This window comes from Meleagris gallopavo, chromosome 13 (assembly GCF_000146605.3).
Source record: "Meleagris gallopavo isolate NT-WF06-2002-E0010 breed Aviagen turkey brand Nicholas breeding stock chromosome 13, Turkey_5.1, whole genome shotgun sequence".
Classification (NCBI taxonomy): Eukaryota; Metazoa; Chordata; class Aves; order Galliformes; family Phasianidae; genus Meleagris; species Meleagris gallopavo.
In genome coordinates, this window is record NC_015023.2 from 5211120 (window position 1) to 5222861 (window position 11742).

At 39.1% G+C, this 11742-nt stretch overlaps 1 protein-coding gene across 1 annotated transcript; it reads left to right on the forward strand.

Annotated features, from left to right (window-relative positions):
* Window positions 1-1450: 1450 nt before the first annotated feature.
* On the forward strand, window positions 1451-11235 carry C13H16orf87 (chromosome 13 C16orf87 homolog; the record flags this gene model as incomplete). Its single annotated transcript, XM_010717979.3, has 3 exons — window positions 1451-1571; window positions 3427-3609; window positions 10684-11235. Coding segments are annotated over 3 exons (423 nt in total), but the record flags the coding sequence as incomplete, so codon positions are not given.
* Between the last annotated feature and the right edge of the window lie 507 nt (window positions 11236-11742).

Genomic DNA, 11742 nt, shown 5'->3' on the forward strand with positions numbered 1-11742 from the left:
ACCTGCTAACTTTGATTTTAGGGTTAAGTAAAGCTTGATTATTTCTAATGAAAGCTTGAATTGTTTCTAATGTCAGTATTCCCATTAAAGGGAGTAACCACGTCTGTAGTTACCTGGGCTGCATCAAGTCACTCAGTACTCTGTTCCTGAGATGATGTACAGGAGTTGAGATGTGCTGAAGGAAGCAGAATAGCTTATTTATTCTGAGTAACAAGTTCCTCTTTAAAATTAATGTACTGCTTTCACATTCGTGTCTTAGCCAGTTGAATACGGGAAACCTTCTTATGCATGTCTGGTAAAATTCAGCAGACAGTCGTTAGTCTATACTCCTTGCTGTTTCAGTGAATGCTGGCAGACTTGTAGAGACCTGTCTTAAGTTGGGAAGTTACCTCCTACTTCTTTTCCCCACTCTCCTGCTTCAACGTGATTTGATTTTAATGGTGTTATTTAAGTCTATTCCAAATTTTTGTTTATATTGCTTTAATTTGCGTTTTCAGTCTTACACCTAATCAAAGTTAGACGGGGTATCCTGTACTGTTTTAAAACATCTTGAAAGACCTTGGCTTTAGGTGAAGATGGCAAGGCTTGTCACTTATCAGCATTGCCTTTTTAAATTGTTCAGAGTAAATTTTGGTCATATTTCTTGTAAGCACAGCATTTCCAAATTCTTGCACCTTTGTTCAAATTGTCTGTTCTGGGCTGCTCTGCTGGTTGAGGGAAGCTCTGTGGCCTCTCAGGCTCTGTCTGCAGCCAGCTTTGGGTGAGCTGTGGCAGGTTATGTGTGTTTCGGGTTAACTGGTCCTTCTGAAGCTCCCCGGCCTTGTCTGCAGCCCTGTGGTAGTGTGGTACAAACGCATGTGTTTCACTTCAGGCTCTGTTGTGCCTCTCATGCTAAGCTGCTGTGCTGATGAAGGGGTTGGTTTTGATTGTTTCTGAGGGTGAATGTGTTCTAAATGTACAGATGATTTTAACTTATGCTTTCTTCTCCCTCCCCCCCCCCCCATTTTTTTTGTTTTTGTTTAATAAGTGAGGGAAGGAATGCTGGGAGTGGCTTACTGCTATTGCTGGGGATAATTGTGAGCTCCAAAAGAAAACATGCTTCTATTCTAATTCACCCCTGGTTTGATGCCCTCAATTTCCCTCATCCCTTCCTACCAGCCTGGGGAAAAGGGCTCATTGTACAACACATAGCAGTGTTGTGTTTTGTGCTTGTTTTCTGCATGACAACTGCATGAAGAGAAGGCTTAGAGGGTGGTTACCTGCAGAACCTGGTTTGACTACTTTCAAATATAATATGTGATGGTCTAGACTGTAGTTTTTCAGTTTTTTAGTAAAAACTAAATATGAAGAGGTAGCTCTGTGGGGATGGAGTGTAAGATACTGTTGTGTGGTTTTGTTTTTGTTTTTTCCATCATAGATAGGAATTTGGTCATAATTCAAAATGTTCTGAAATACTTTTCTTTTGCTTTCTCAGGTTCCTGTTGCATGTAAATCGTGTCCCTGTGGCTACATATTTATTAGTCGAAAACTCTTGCATGCTAAACGTGCGGAGAGATCACCACCCATTACAGGTAATGCTTACAAAGATCTGGAAGGTGATAATAGCTCTTCTGCTTTATTTCTTGGAAGCAAAGAGCAAAATTTTGTGCCTCTATGCAAACAGGCTGCTGTCAGCTCACTTTCCTTTGAATTTGTGCATAGTAATCTTAATGTATTAGTTTTTCTTCAGTTTTAATGGGGAAAATGTGATGGTTTTGGTCTTACATCCTTTATACTTGCAGTGTTGGCATTTATTCTGTGTACACTATAGCTGCTCGCATTAGTTGCTATGCAAAACAATCCCTTACAGAAAGCTTTCTGTTAATGTTTTGAAGATAAACGTCTACATACGTCAAAGGGATCAGATTTCAGAGTACATGCTGATTGAAGCTGGGTTTTCTGAAAGTAAAACTGTTTTTTCTTTAAGTTATATTGAGTTTTGCTTACTCATGAGCACTAGAATGGCACTGCATAAATGTGGTGACATGTCTAATTTAAAACCAGATACATCTTGCTTCTTTCTGCATGGTTAAATTTAAAAAGTCCATTTTGTGTCCAATCCAATTTTTTTGTTTCTGAAGTGCATGCTGAAAAATTGGTTGAGTATGCATTCTGTCATAATTGACATTTGCCTTGTGCCTTTTTATCACTTCCTCAAGTCCTAGTAGGAATTAGTGAGATCAAGCACCTGTTGAGGAATTTTGTTTTTAATATTGATATATACTTTTTTTCTAAATTATCCAAGAAGTCTACAAAACTGAACCTAAGAACTTGATATTTTTGTATTGATATTCTAAAGGGCCCTTGTAGTTCAAAAGCTAGTAGGGATTATATGATTATGTGGTAGATTACAGTATGGAACAGATAATACAATCTGATCTATTGTCTGGAAGGTTGATGAGTTTTCTCTCCCGCTCCCCAATTGTTTTAAATACAAGTTACCAAATTAAGTTGATGGCCATAGTTTGATAGAGCAAAGCTCCTGGATGATTTAGCTTTGCATGTGTGAAATACAGCTTTTAAATTAAGATCAGTGACAGGTTAATGTGCTGTCCAGTCTGTAAGTAGCCTGTCTATGTAAATGAGGTGACAAAATTAGAAAGAAACTGATCCCCCAGGAAGATTTTGCTCATAAGTGGAACTGCAACTTTCCTTTCTTTACCATGTAGTTACTGCAGAATGGAACTGCAGCCTTGCAAATGTTCAACCAGTTTGCATTGAATAGCCTGTGGTGGTTGCATACTATTTTCACTACTCAAGCTCTCTAATCTGTACGTAACTTTTAAGTGAAACTCATGTAAATGCTCTTTGATGTGTAGGAAGGTGATACACCTGTTCAGCATCAAGTGAAATGAGACTGGATCTTAGGCTGGGTTTGGTGGGGGAGGTACGCTGTGTAACTACATCTAATGATAGCATCCTTGAATCGGTATCTCAGTTTGTCTGAGCAGTGGGAACAATTTCAGTATTCGTATCAGAAGTACTTTACTATAGTTCAGCTATATGTTAAACCATACATTTTTAACTTATTCTTCACTAGTGAAAGTGTACATAGTGTCTTGATGGCTGTCCTGGAGAGTTTTTTCCACATCTTGTAATGGGAAGCTAAGAACTGGTATTCTAGTGAATGTCATATGTTACCAAATGTTATTTATATTTGAATGAATTAAAAGCTCAATCCATGTAATTAAGAAGGAAAGTGTAATTTTGCGTCTGACACCTTAACTTCAGCATGGGTATCATGAATATGTAATTGTTCTGTAAACGTATAGACCTGTAATTGTTGTGAAGAGAAGGAAAAAAAGTTGGGTGGGTGAGTGCTGAGAGTAAGTTATGAACGAAGATGAGGACAATTGAGGATCACACCATCTCTATTCATTTGCACAGAAAACAAGAGTGAGGCCAAAAGGAGACGGACAGAGAGAGTTAAACGGGAGAAGATAAATTCTGCAGTAAATAAAGACTTAGAAAACCGAAAGAGATCGAGGTCTAACAGCCATTCAGATCATAGCAGACGAGGAAGAGGAAGACCTAAGAGTGCCTCAGCCAAAAAGCACGAGGAAGAAAGAGGTATGAGAACTGGAGAAGTATTCACTGGGTTCTCTGTTTCTGTTAAGATTTTTTTTTTACCATTATTATCAATAAACTTCTATACCGTTTCTTTAGAGTAACTGGGCTAGGTCAGTCCAATACCACATATAATATAGAGAAGGGAATTTGGTTTTATGAAGTTTTGGTGCTGGATTGGAAGGAATTCCTAGTAATTAAATGAGTATTTTTTTAGTCACCATATCCAGTTTTATCATGTAGGTTGAAAGTCCTGGAACTGTGATGCTTAGTGGTTTTTTTTGTTTGTTTTGTTTTTTTTGTTGTTGTTGTTTTGTTTTGTTTTTTGATCCACTATTCTAGATCACAACAACAAACAAGATGGTGGCTGTTGTTAGAGTAATTAGGATGACAACATTGCTTAAAAAAAAAAATACTTGAGACCCTTTAGGGAGCCCAAAGCAGAAACGGCATGTTGAGTCATTGCAGCGACTCGCACATTTATTCCAGGTTTTTACATAATATCTCCCAGGAAAGAATGCCTCCTTACTTATTAAGATGCCCACTGTTTTTAATCTTTATACAAGAGACTTCTACGTGTACTGGAGTAATTCTGGAGTCCTTCAAGCATGTGGCTGTCACTTCCATCTTTGAACCTGTTGGTATTACATTTGCTACCATCGTTGCTTGTGGCCTACTGATGTCTGCACCTTCACAGAATATGAGGCTTCCCTGTTCATTATTGATCTGAACTGAACTCTGTTTACATGCACCTGTAGGATCATTTATAGACACTCTTCTGAGAGTCTAATTCATGCACAGCTTTGGTTTGAAAATTCTGCAAGCTTTTTGGGTTGCCTTCTGAGAGTAAGTTTTTTTTCATATCCCATGAAAGAGAGGAAAGCAATCTAAGTAATCAAAAGAGGAAATCCATTCTGCATGCATGTGTTAGTGTCTTAAAAGCAATAATTTGAAAGCATGAGGAATATCTAGAAAACTAGGCCAAATATTTTTGACCTCTTGTTGCATACTGTGGAGTGTGTGAGAATATGCCAGTGCTCTGAGATGGAAAATGAGAAGTATAGATGTAGTGAGGCCTTTATGTAAGGATGCAGATGCATGTGCGTGTGGGGGTTTTGTTGTTACTGTCACATATCACTTGAGAAGATTGCCTTCATCTACTTGGTCTTCAATGGAACTATGACTACTGCACCAGCTCTGCAGAAAAGGTCAAAGAAGAAACAGTAGCAGAGCTTGAGTCTGTGCCTCCTTGAAGTACAGTAGCTCATCCCTAGTACAACACACTTAATTGGCCAGGAATAAGTGGGCGTATGATCTTTCTTACTTCTGGTTAATGTACAAATAAAAAAAAAAAGTCAATAATTGGCTGCAATGTCTATAAAAATGAATTTGGCAAAGCACTCCTCATAACATAAGCAATTTCTCTAAAACAAGTTAACACTGAGATTTCCATTTTTGTGGTTTATAAAATTGGCTGAACTGTTATGTGGGGAGTAATTAGTGGGAATTTTAAAAATATTCTTTCTTCTCTGGTCTTGCTGCTGATAGTGTTTTTTATGTGGAAACATACTAAGCAACTGTAATTTCTCTGCTCCAGTTGAGGTGATTTTTGTGACTTGCTCAACTATCAGAGCATGGCACTGAGAGTGTTTGATGTCGGGTTGGGTAGGACTTCTAGCAACGTTAACCTTGTGAAAGATGCCCCTGCCCATGGCAAGAGGGATCGGACAGATAATCTTTGAGAGTCCCCTCCAGCCCAAATCATTATTTGATTCTTTGGAAGTTGGCTCTGGATTTTCTTGAATTAGATATAAAATACTTTATTTCCTTTGTTGATTATATATTGCTGGGATATTTTGGGTACTGCTTGATTGCCACCAGTGATTGTGCTCCTCTTCTCTTTTTTTTTCTGCCAAAAAACCCAAATAAATAAATAAAAAAAAAACCCAACAAATCAAAACTGGAAAAAAGCCACTGCTTGTAAGTTTGTAGGTATTTGGTTAGGCTTCTGCATTACCTAATGCTTTCAGGTGGACAGAGAACACCTAAATTAGAATAGCATGCAGATATTTTGTCTGTCTGAAGACCACCCAGCTGTGAAAATTTCCTTCCTGAAGACATCTGTAGCTTTGCTTCTGTGATTGCTTAATGCTCTTTTCATATGTAGTATGCTTTCCCCCTGTTATGTCTGTGCTTTCGGCCAGTTCTTTTGTTTCCTTCCTGACTGGTTCGCATTAGAGCTGCAGAATTCAGCACCAATTATGAGGAATGAGGGATGCAAAAGGGCTTTTTAAAATAATCTTTTTTTCCTCTAGATTCAGTAAGAAGGAGTTGGGGATGGGAAAAGAGGAAGATGACATAGAATGAGGCGATGTGGTAGAGGACTGGGACTCAAAGGAGATGCTTCTGTCATGTTTCAAAGTGATGTGATAGCCCTGGGAAATCAGAACTCCTCACTAAAAGCTTGATTTGTCAGAATTGTCAGTGTTGTTTTTTTGTCAAGATGCTGCAATATATTTTGTAAATAAAAACACTTCATAATAATCTGCTATTGATTTTGCTGCTGTTGTGGCATAATCTGATTTTGCCATGTGGGGCTGCAGTGCATAGCTGGGCTGGTTCGCAGGCTGCCTTCTTATGTACATAACAGCTTTGTTGTTTATCAGGTGTGAGTCTTATTACAGATATTTATGTTTCAGTACCCTAATACTATTTCAGCTGAAGTAGTAAAATTGCTTGAACGAAGTTTTCCCTTCCCAGCAACTTGTTACTCTATCATTTGTGCATTTGTTTACTCAGTGTGCACGGGTGAAGTAGTGCTGTCTGGGATAGAAAGAATTCTTAGAAACTCAGCACTTTGGATTTTGAATCCATGCAAAATTTATGAGGGAGCAGAGTCCACATTTGATTTATGCATAGGGGACAATTTAAAGGTCTGTGGGTCCGGAATGTTGCATAAGATCTAGGAATGAGTCTAGAAAGATTGAGTATTTTCACATAAGTATCCTCTTTGTTGTATGGCAAAGGACTTGATATTTTTAATGTATTACATAAATGGTGTTGTGATATTGTAAGACGGTCTTTTGCTAATAATAGAGAAGTGAGTCAAAACTACTTTCAGATAGGAATGTGAAGTGGAAAGTTTTAATGCTGTCTGTAGAAACCATGGTATCCTATGAATAGCTTGTAACAAAATTTCTGCCAGATGCAAGTTCTTCACTAGTTGCTGATGAAAAATGAAATGATCTTGATGCATAAAGCTTACAAACCCTTGTTAATTCCCAGTACCATTTGATGTGAAGATTTCAATGGATTCTTCAAAGTGGAAGCTTCTCGGGACTGGCTCGTACTCTAGAAGGGGCAGGAAGGAAGGGAATTCTTGGGAAATCTGCTTGGCCAAGTCGTCTGAAATCTATTAACATTAAATGGGGCGAGGGGAGGTGTTTTTAATTTTTCTGTGTACTGACATTCTGGGTTTGTTGGGATGAGGAAGTCTGGGGAAAAATAAGAAAAGGGGAGGTCTTTAGATAAGAAAACAGGAAAGGTTAATATGAAATGAGTAGTGTGTGCATAATGGCTGTACTGAGAACAGCTCCTTGCTTTGTTAATATATATAAAAGTTGGGAAGGAGGAGGTGGAGCAGCCCAGACTTTATATGTGTGTACGAATTAGTATCTTAAATTGCTGGTAGGATTTCTGGTGAAACTCTTTAGCTTTTCTTTCAAACTCAATACACAGGAGAATATGGCCTGATAAAGCTGGGGAACCAACAGAAATCACATTGCAAATATCAAATGAGCTTTGATTTCTATTACTTTGCTAAGGCAGATTTTATGTCTTAAAATTCCTTCTCTGCAGGGAAAGAGTGAGCTAGTGTGTGATTTTGAGCTGTCTAGAAATCTTTCAGTAGAAGGTTCTGTTGCTGTGTGCGTCTAAATCAGTATTAAACCAGAACAGTGGTGAAGGATTTTTCACTTTCTCCTGCTTCGTAGTTTTATCACATATGCTTGACTTCTCAGGGAAAGCAGTCTATTGGAATGGTGTTCTTGTTTATAACAGACACTCAGATGTGAAGCCAAAACTAAAAACATTATGAATGTGGACCCAGCAGAAGAATAAGTATGTGAGTAAGTGGACATAAAATCATCTAGGTTGGAAAAGACCTTCAAGATGATCAAGTCCAACTGTAAGCCTGGTCTACCACGTTGCTTAGTGTCACAAGGACATAGGAGATCTTTTTTCCACACTGTGCTTTTATGTATGTTGTTACTCAATCTTCCCATTTGTGGAGAAGGCTTGGTCTGTTCTTGTGAAGATTTTTCCAGCATGGGGGGAGCTTCCAGTCTTTCATCTCTGCTTTTCTCTGACTACCTAGGTACTTTGCCCACAGATTTTACAGGATCAGAGATGAACAGCTGTTAGCTTGTTGATTAAGCCATCATTATTTTCTTGTATTTCTTCTTGTATTGCATTTTTTTGTATTTCTTGTATCCATCTCTGGTTTAGGTGTGTAGGTGAAGCAGTATGCTGGAGTGTGCTGTGGTCAAGAGTGTGTGTCTGTATGTTAATGAGATAAGGGATCAGGTGAACATGTATTGTGATTCTAAATTAGTCTGGGGCACTGTTGAATGTGGAGTAGAAATGGAGTTTCAGAGTTGAAAACTGTAGTCAAAGATCAGGTTTGCAACTACTCAAGGAGCCTAAGTGTCCACAAGTCTGTGGGTCCTGCTGAGATGCATTCCCAGAATCCTGAAGGAATTGGCTGACATAGTTTCTAAGCCATGCTCAGTGATGTTTGAAAAGTCATGATGGTCAAGTGAGGGCTATGGTAACTGGAAAAAAGGCAGTGTTACATCCAATTTTAAGGGTAGAAAGGATGACCCAGGGAGCTACCGACCTGTCAGCTTCACCTCAGTGCTGGGGAACATCATGGAGCAGATCCTCCTGGAAGCTATGCTAAGGCATATGGAAGGGAAGGAGGGGATATGGGATGACCAGCATGGCTTAATCAAGGGCAGGTACTATCTTACCAAGCTTTCTGCTTTTTGTGATGGTGTAACTGCATTAGGAGACAAGGGAAGAGCTAATGATGTAATCTGTCTGGACTTCAGTAAGGTCTTTGGCACAGTCTCCCATAAGATACGAGTTTGATGGGTGGACTGTTTGATGGATGAGGAACTGGTTGTGAGATCATATCAGAGAGTGGTAGTCAATGGCTGAATGTCCGAGTGGAAATCAATGACAAGTGCTGTCCCTCAGGAGTCAGTACTTGGACTAGTGCTCTTTAACATCTTTATCAACGACATTGACAGTGGGATTGAGTGCACCCTCAGCAAATTTGCAAATGACACCAAGCTGTGTGGTGAAGTGGGCATGCCTGAGGGATGGGATGCCATCCACAGGAACCTAGACTCGAGCTGTGGGCCCAAGAAAACCTCGTGAGGTTCAGCAAAGTCAAATGCAAGGACTTGCACCTGGGTTGTGTCAACCTGTGCTATCAATAAAAGCTGGGGAATATAAAGATACAGTACAGCCCTTCTGAAAAGGACTTGGGGGTACTGGTGGATGGCAAGCCAAACATGAGCCAACAATGTGCCCAGAAAGTCAGCTGTATCCTGGGCTGCATCAAAAGAAGTGTGCCTAGCGAGTTAAGGGAGATGATCCTGCCCCTCTGCTCTGTACTGGTGAGACCTGATGTGGAGTACTATCTCTGTATTTGGAGTCCTCAGTACAGAAGAGGTGTAGACTTGTTGGAGTGCATCCAGAGGAGTGCCACAAAAAGTATCCAGGGGATAGAACACCTCCCCTGTTGGGATAGGCTGAGAGCTATCCCAAGATGAGAAGGCTCCGGGAGGATCTGATAGCAGCCTTTCATTGTCTAAAGAGGAGCTGTGAGAAAGAAGAAGGCAGACTCCTTAGCAGGGTCTGTTGTGACAAGACGAGGGGAAATGGTTTCAAACTAAAAGAAGGGAGACTTAGATTGGCAATAAGGAAGAAGATTTTTATAGTAAAGGTGGTGAGGTTCTGGCACAGGTTGCCCAGAGAGGTGGTGGATGCCTTGTCCTTGGAGACACCCAAGGTCAGGCTGGATGGGGATCTGAGCGTCAAGCTGTAGAACTAGGTGGCCTTCAAAGATCCTTTTGAACTCAAATGATTCTATGATTCTGTAAAAACGATCTTTAGAACTATATTTTGTGTGTATTGCTCTCTTCTGTGTCTACAAGGCTGGTCTTATGCTGACGAAACTTTTTTTATTGTTTTCTTTTGCTTTCTCTGAGTTTTCAGATACCTGTGGCTAGCTAAACTGAAGTATAAATAGGCATGATCTAGAGTAAGCGGTATTTTTGAAAGCAGTGTTCTGAGTTTTGGCGTATGCTGCAGAGTAAGTTAGTTAAGCAGGCACCCTTGCTTACCGTTATGTGTCTGCAGCCCTGAAACAAGACAGTGTTTTCAGAGGAAGCTAAGGGGCTTTCCCTTGCTTACTCAGGTTTAATGTTGTTCCACATCTGGGATAAAATTGAAAGTCTCTAGTACAGAAAGTTCAGAAATGATTGTGGTAGCAAATTGGGATCCCTGTGCTATGTATCTGCGTATCTGCTTTTTGGACTTCGGCACTGTAGTTCATGTCTTTGTTATGTAGATGTAAAATGAGGGTACAAATGTTGTAGTTAATGAGAATATTGTGAAACATCATTGTTTTTTGGGATGGGGGCGGTTTTTGTAAAAGCAAAACAACCCAACCAACAAAATCACCACCAGGAAACCAAACCCCAGTAAACCTGGAGGAACACTTGAGTTCAGTTTTGTGCCAGGAATCAATATATTGTTAATGACTCATTCTTCCTTAGTCATTAAAGAATAGAAATTCAGTCATGCTTTTGGGTGACTAATTCTGTGACTCTTTGAGCACTTTTGTGTGCCTCCCTCCCTTCCTTATCTCTCAGTCCCTCCCCAAGTAGGAGTTGTCGAACTTCTTTGTAATTCCTGTGCGCATTATAATATTGTAAGTTACATAGTAGTAAATTAAGTGAAAAAAAAAAAAAGCTTCTAATAGTGTACTTTTTTTTTCTTCTACAGAGAAACAAGAAAAAGAAGTTGACATGTATGCTAACCTTTCAGATGAAAAGGCCTTCGTATTTTCAGTGGCCTTGGCGGAAATAAACAGAAAAATTATCAATCAAAGACTCATTCTGTAACTTGTAAGCACAATCTGATGCATTTATATACGGAATGACTAGCATATTTCCAAGGTGTCATGGACTCTCGGAAAGCGTGTTGTCTGCGCCAATAAGGACCATAGTATTTCCTGTTAAAATTCTGCTGCTGTTTTTGGAAATCACATTCTGTCTCTGCAAGTGAGAAGGGAAGTGTTCTCAAGATTGTGCTATGGAAATCAGAAAGCAGAAGTGTTTTATGCCTTGAAGACAAATACTAGATGAATGCTGAGAGAGACTGCACCCTTGCTAGAGCACTTCTTTTAGATTTGCTGCCAGAAATGCAATATTTTAAATATTTTCAGAAAGTAATGATTTTCCTTTAAAATCGTATATTTCAGATTTTTGGCTGTATTGCAGTTTACATATGTACAGTTCACTTAACTTTTTAATAAATTGATATTCCAATATTTTATTGAGCTGGAAATTAAGTACATTTGTGATACCTTAAGTGTTTTGGTTTTAATCCTCTTAGAAGTCTGGTATTCTTTGTAGGGGTGGCATTAGCTTTGTCTGGTTTTTTTTTGTGTGTGTGTGGTTGTTTTTTTTTTTTTTTTAATAGATAAAGTATAATTCAGTAGGAAGAAAACTAAAGCAATTTCATTTTGAGTGATTATTCTGCTTGACAACTTGACAAAGAGTTCCTTTTTACAGAGAGTTGCTTTTCAATAGCCACGTCCAGTTTTTGAGGTCAGTCTGCTGGGGTTTGAAAGGCAAATACTTGTTTTGTAACTAGTGTTTGCTAGGTATCTGTCTTGTCTGGTTGGTAAGTACTTAGGGTACCAATTTTTTTTTTTTAGTGGAAAGAGAGAAAGTAGATATCTGTGATGTAGTTTGGCATCTAGCAATTTCTCACTGATATTCCCAAAACATGAGGATATGCTGGTTAAATTTAATTCTCAATAGCTTTTGTTGTCTTTTT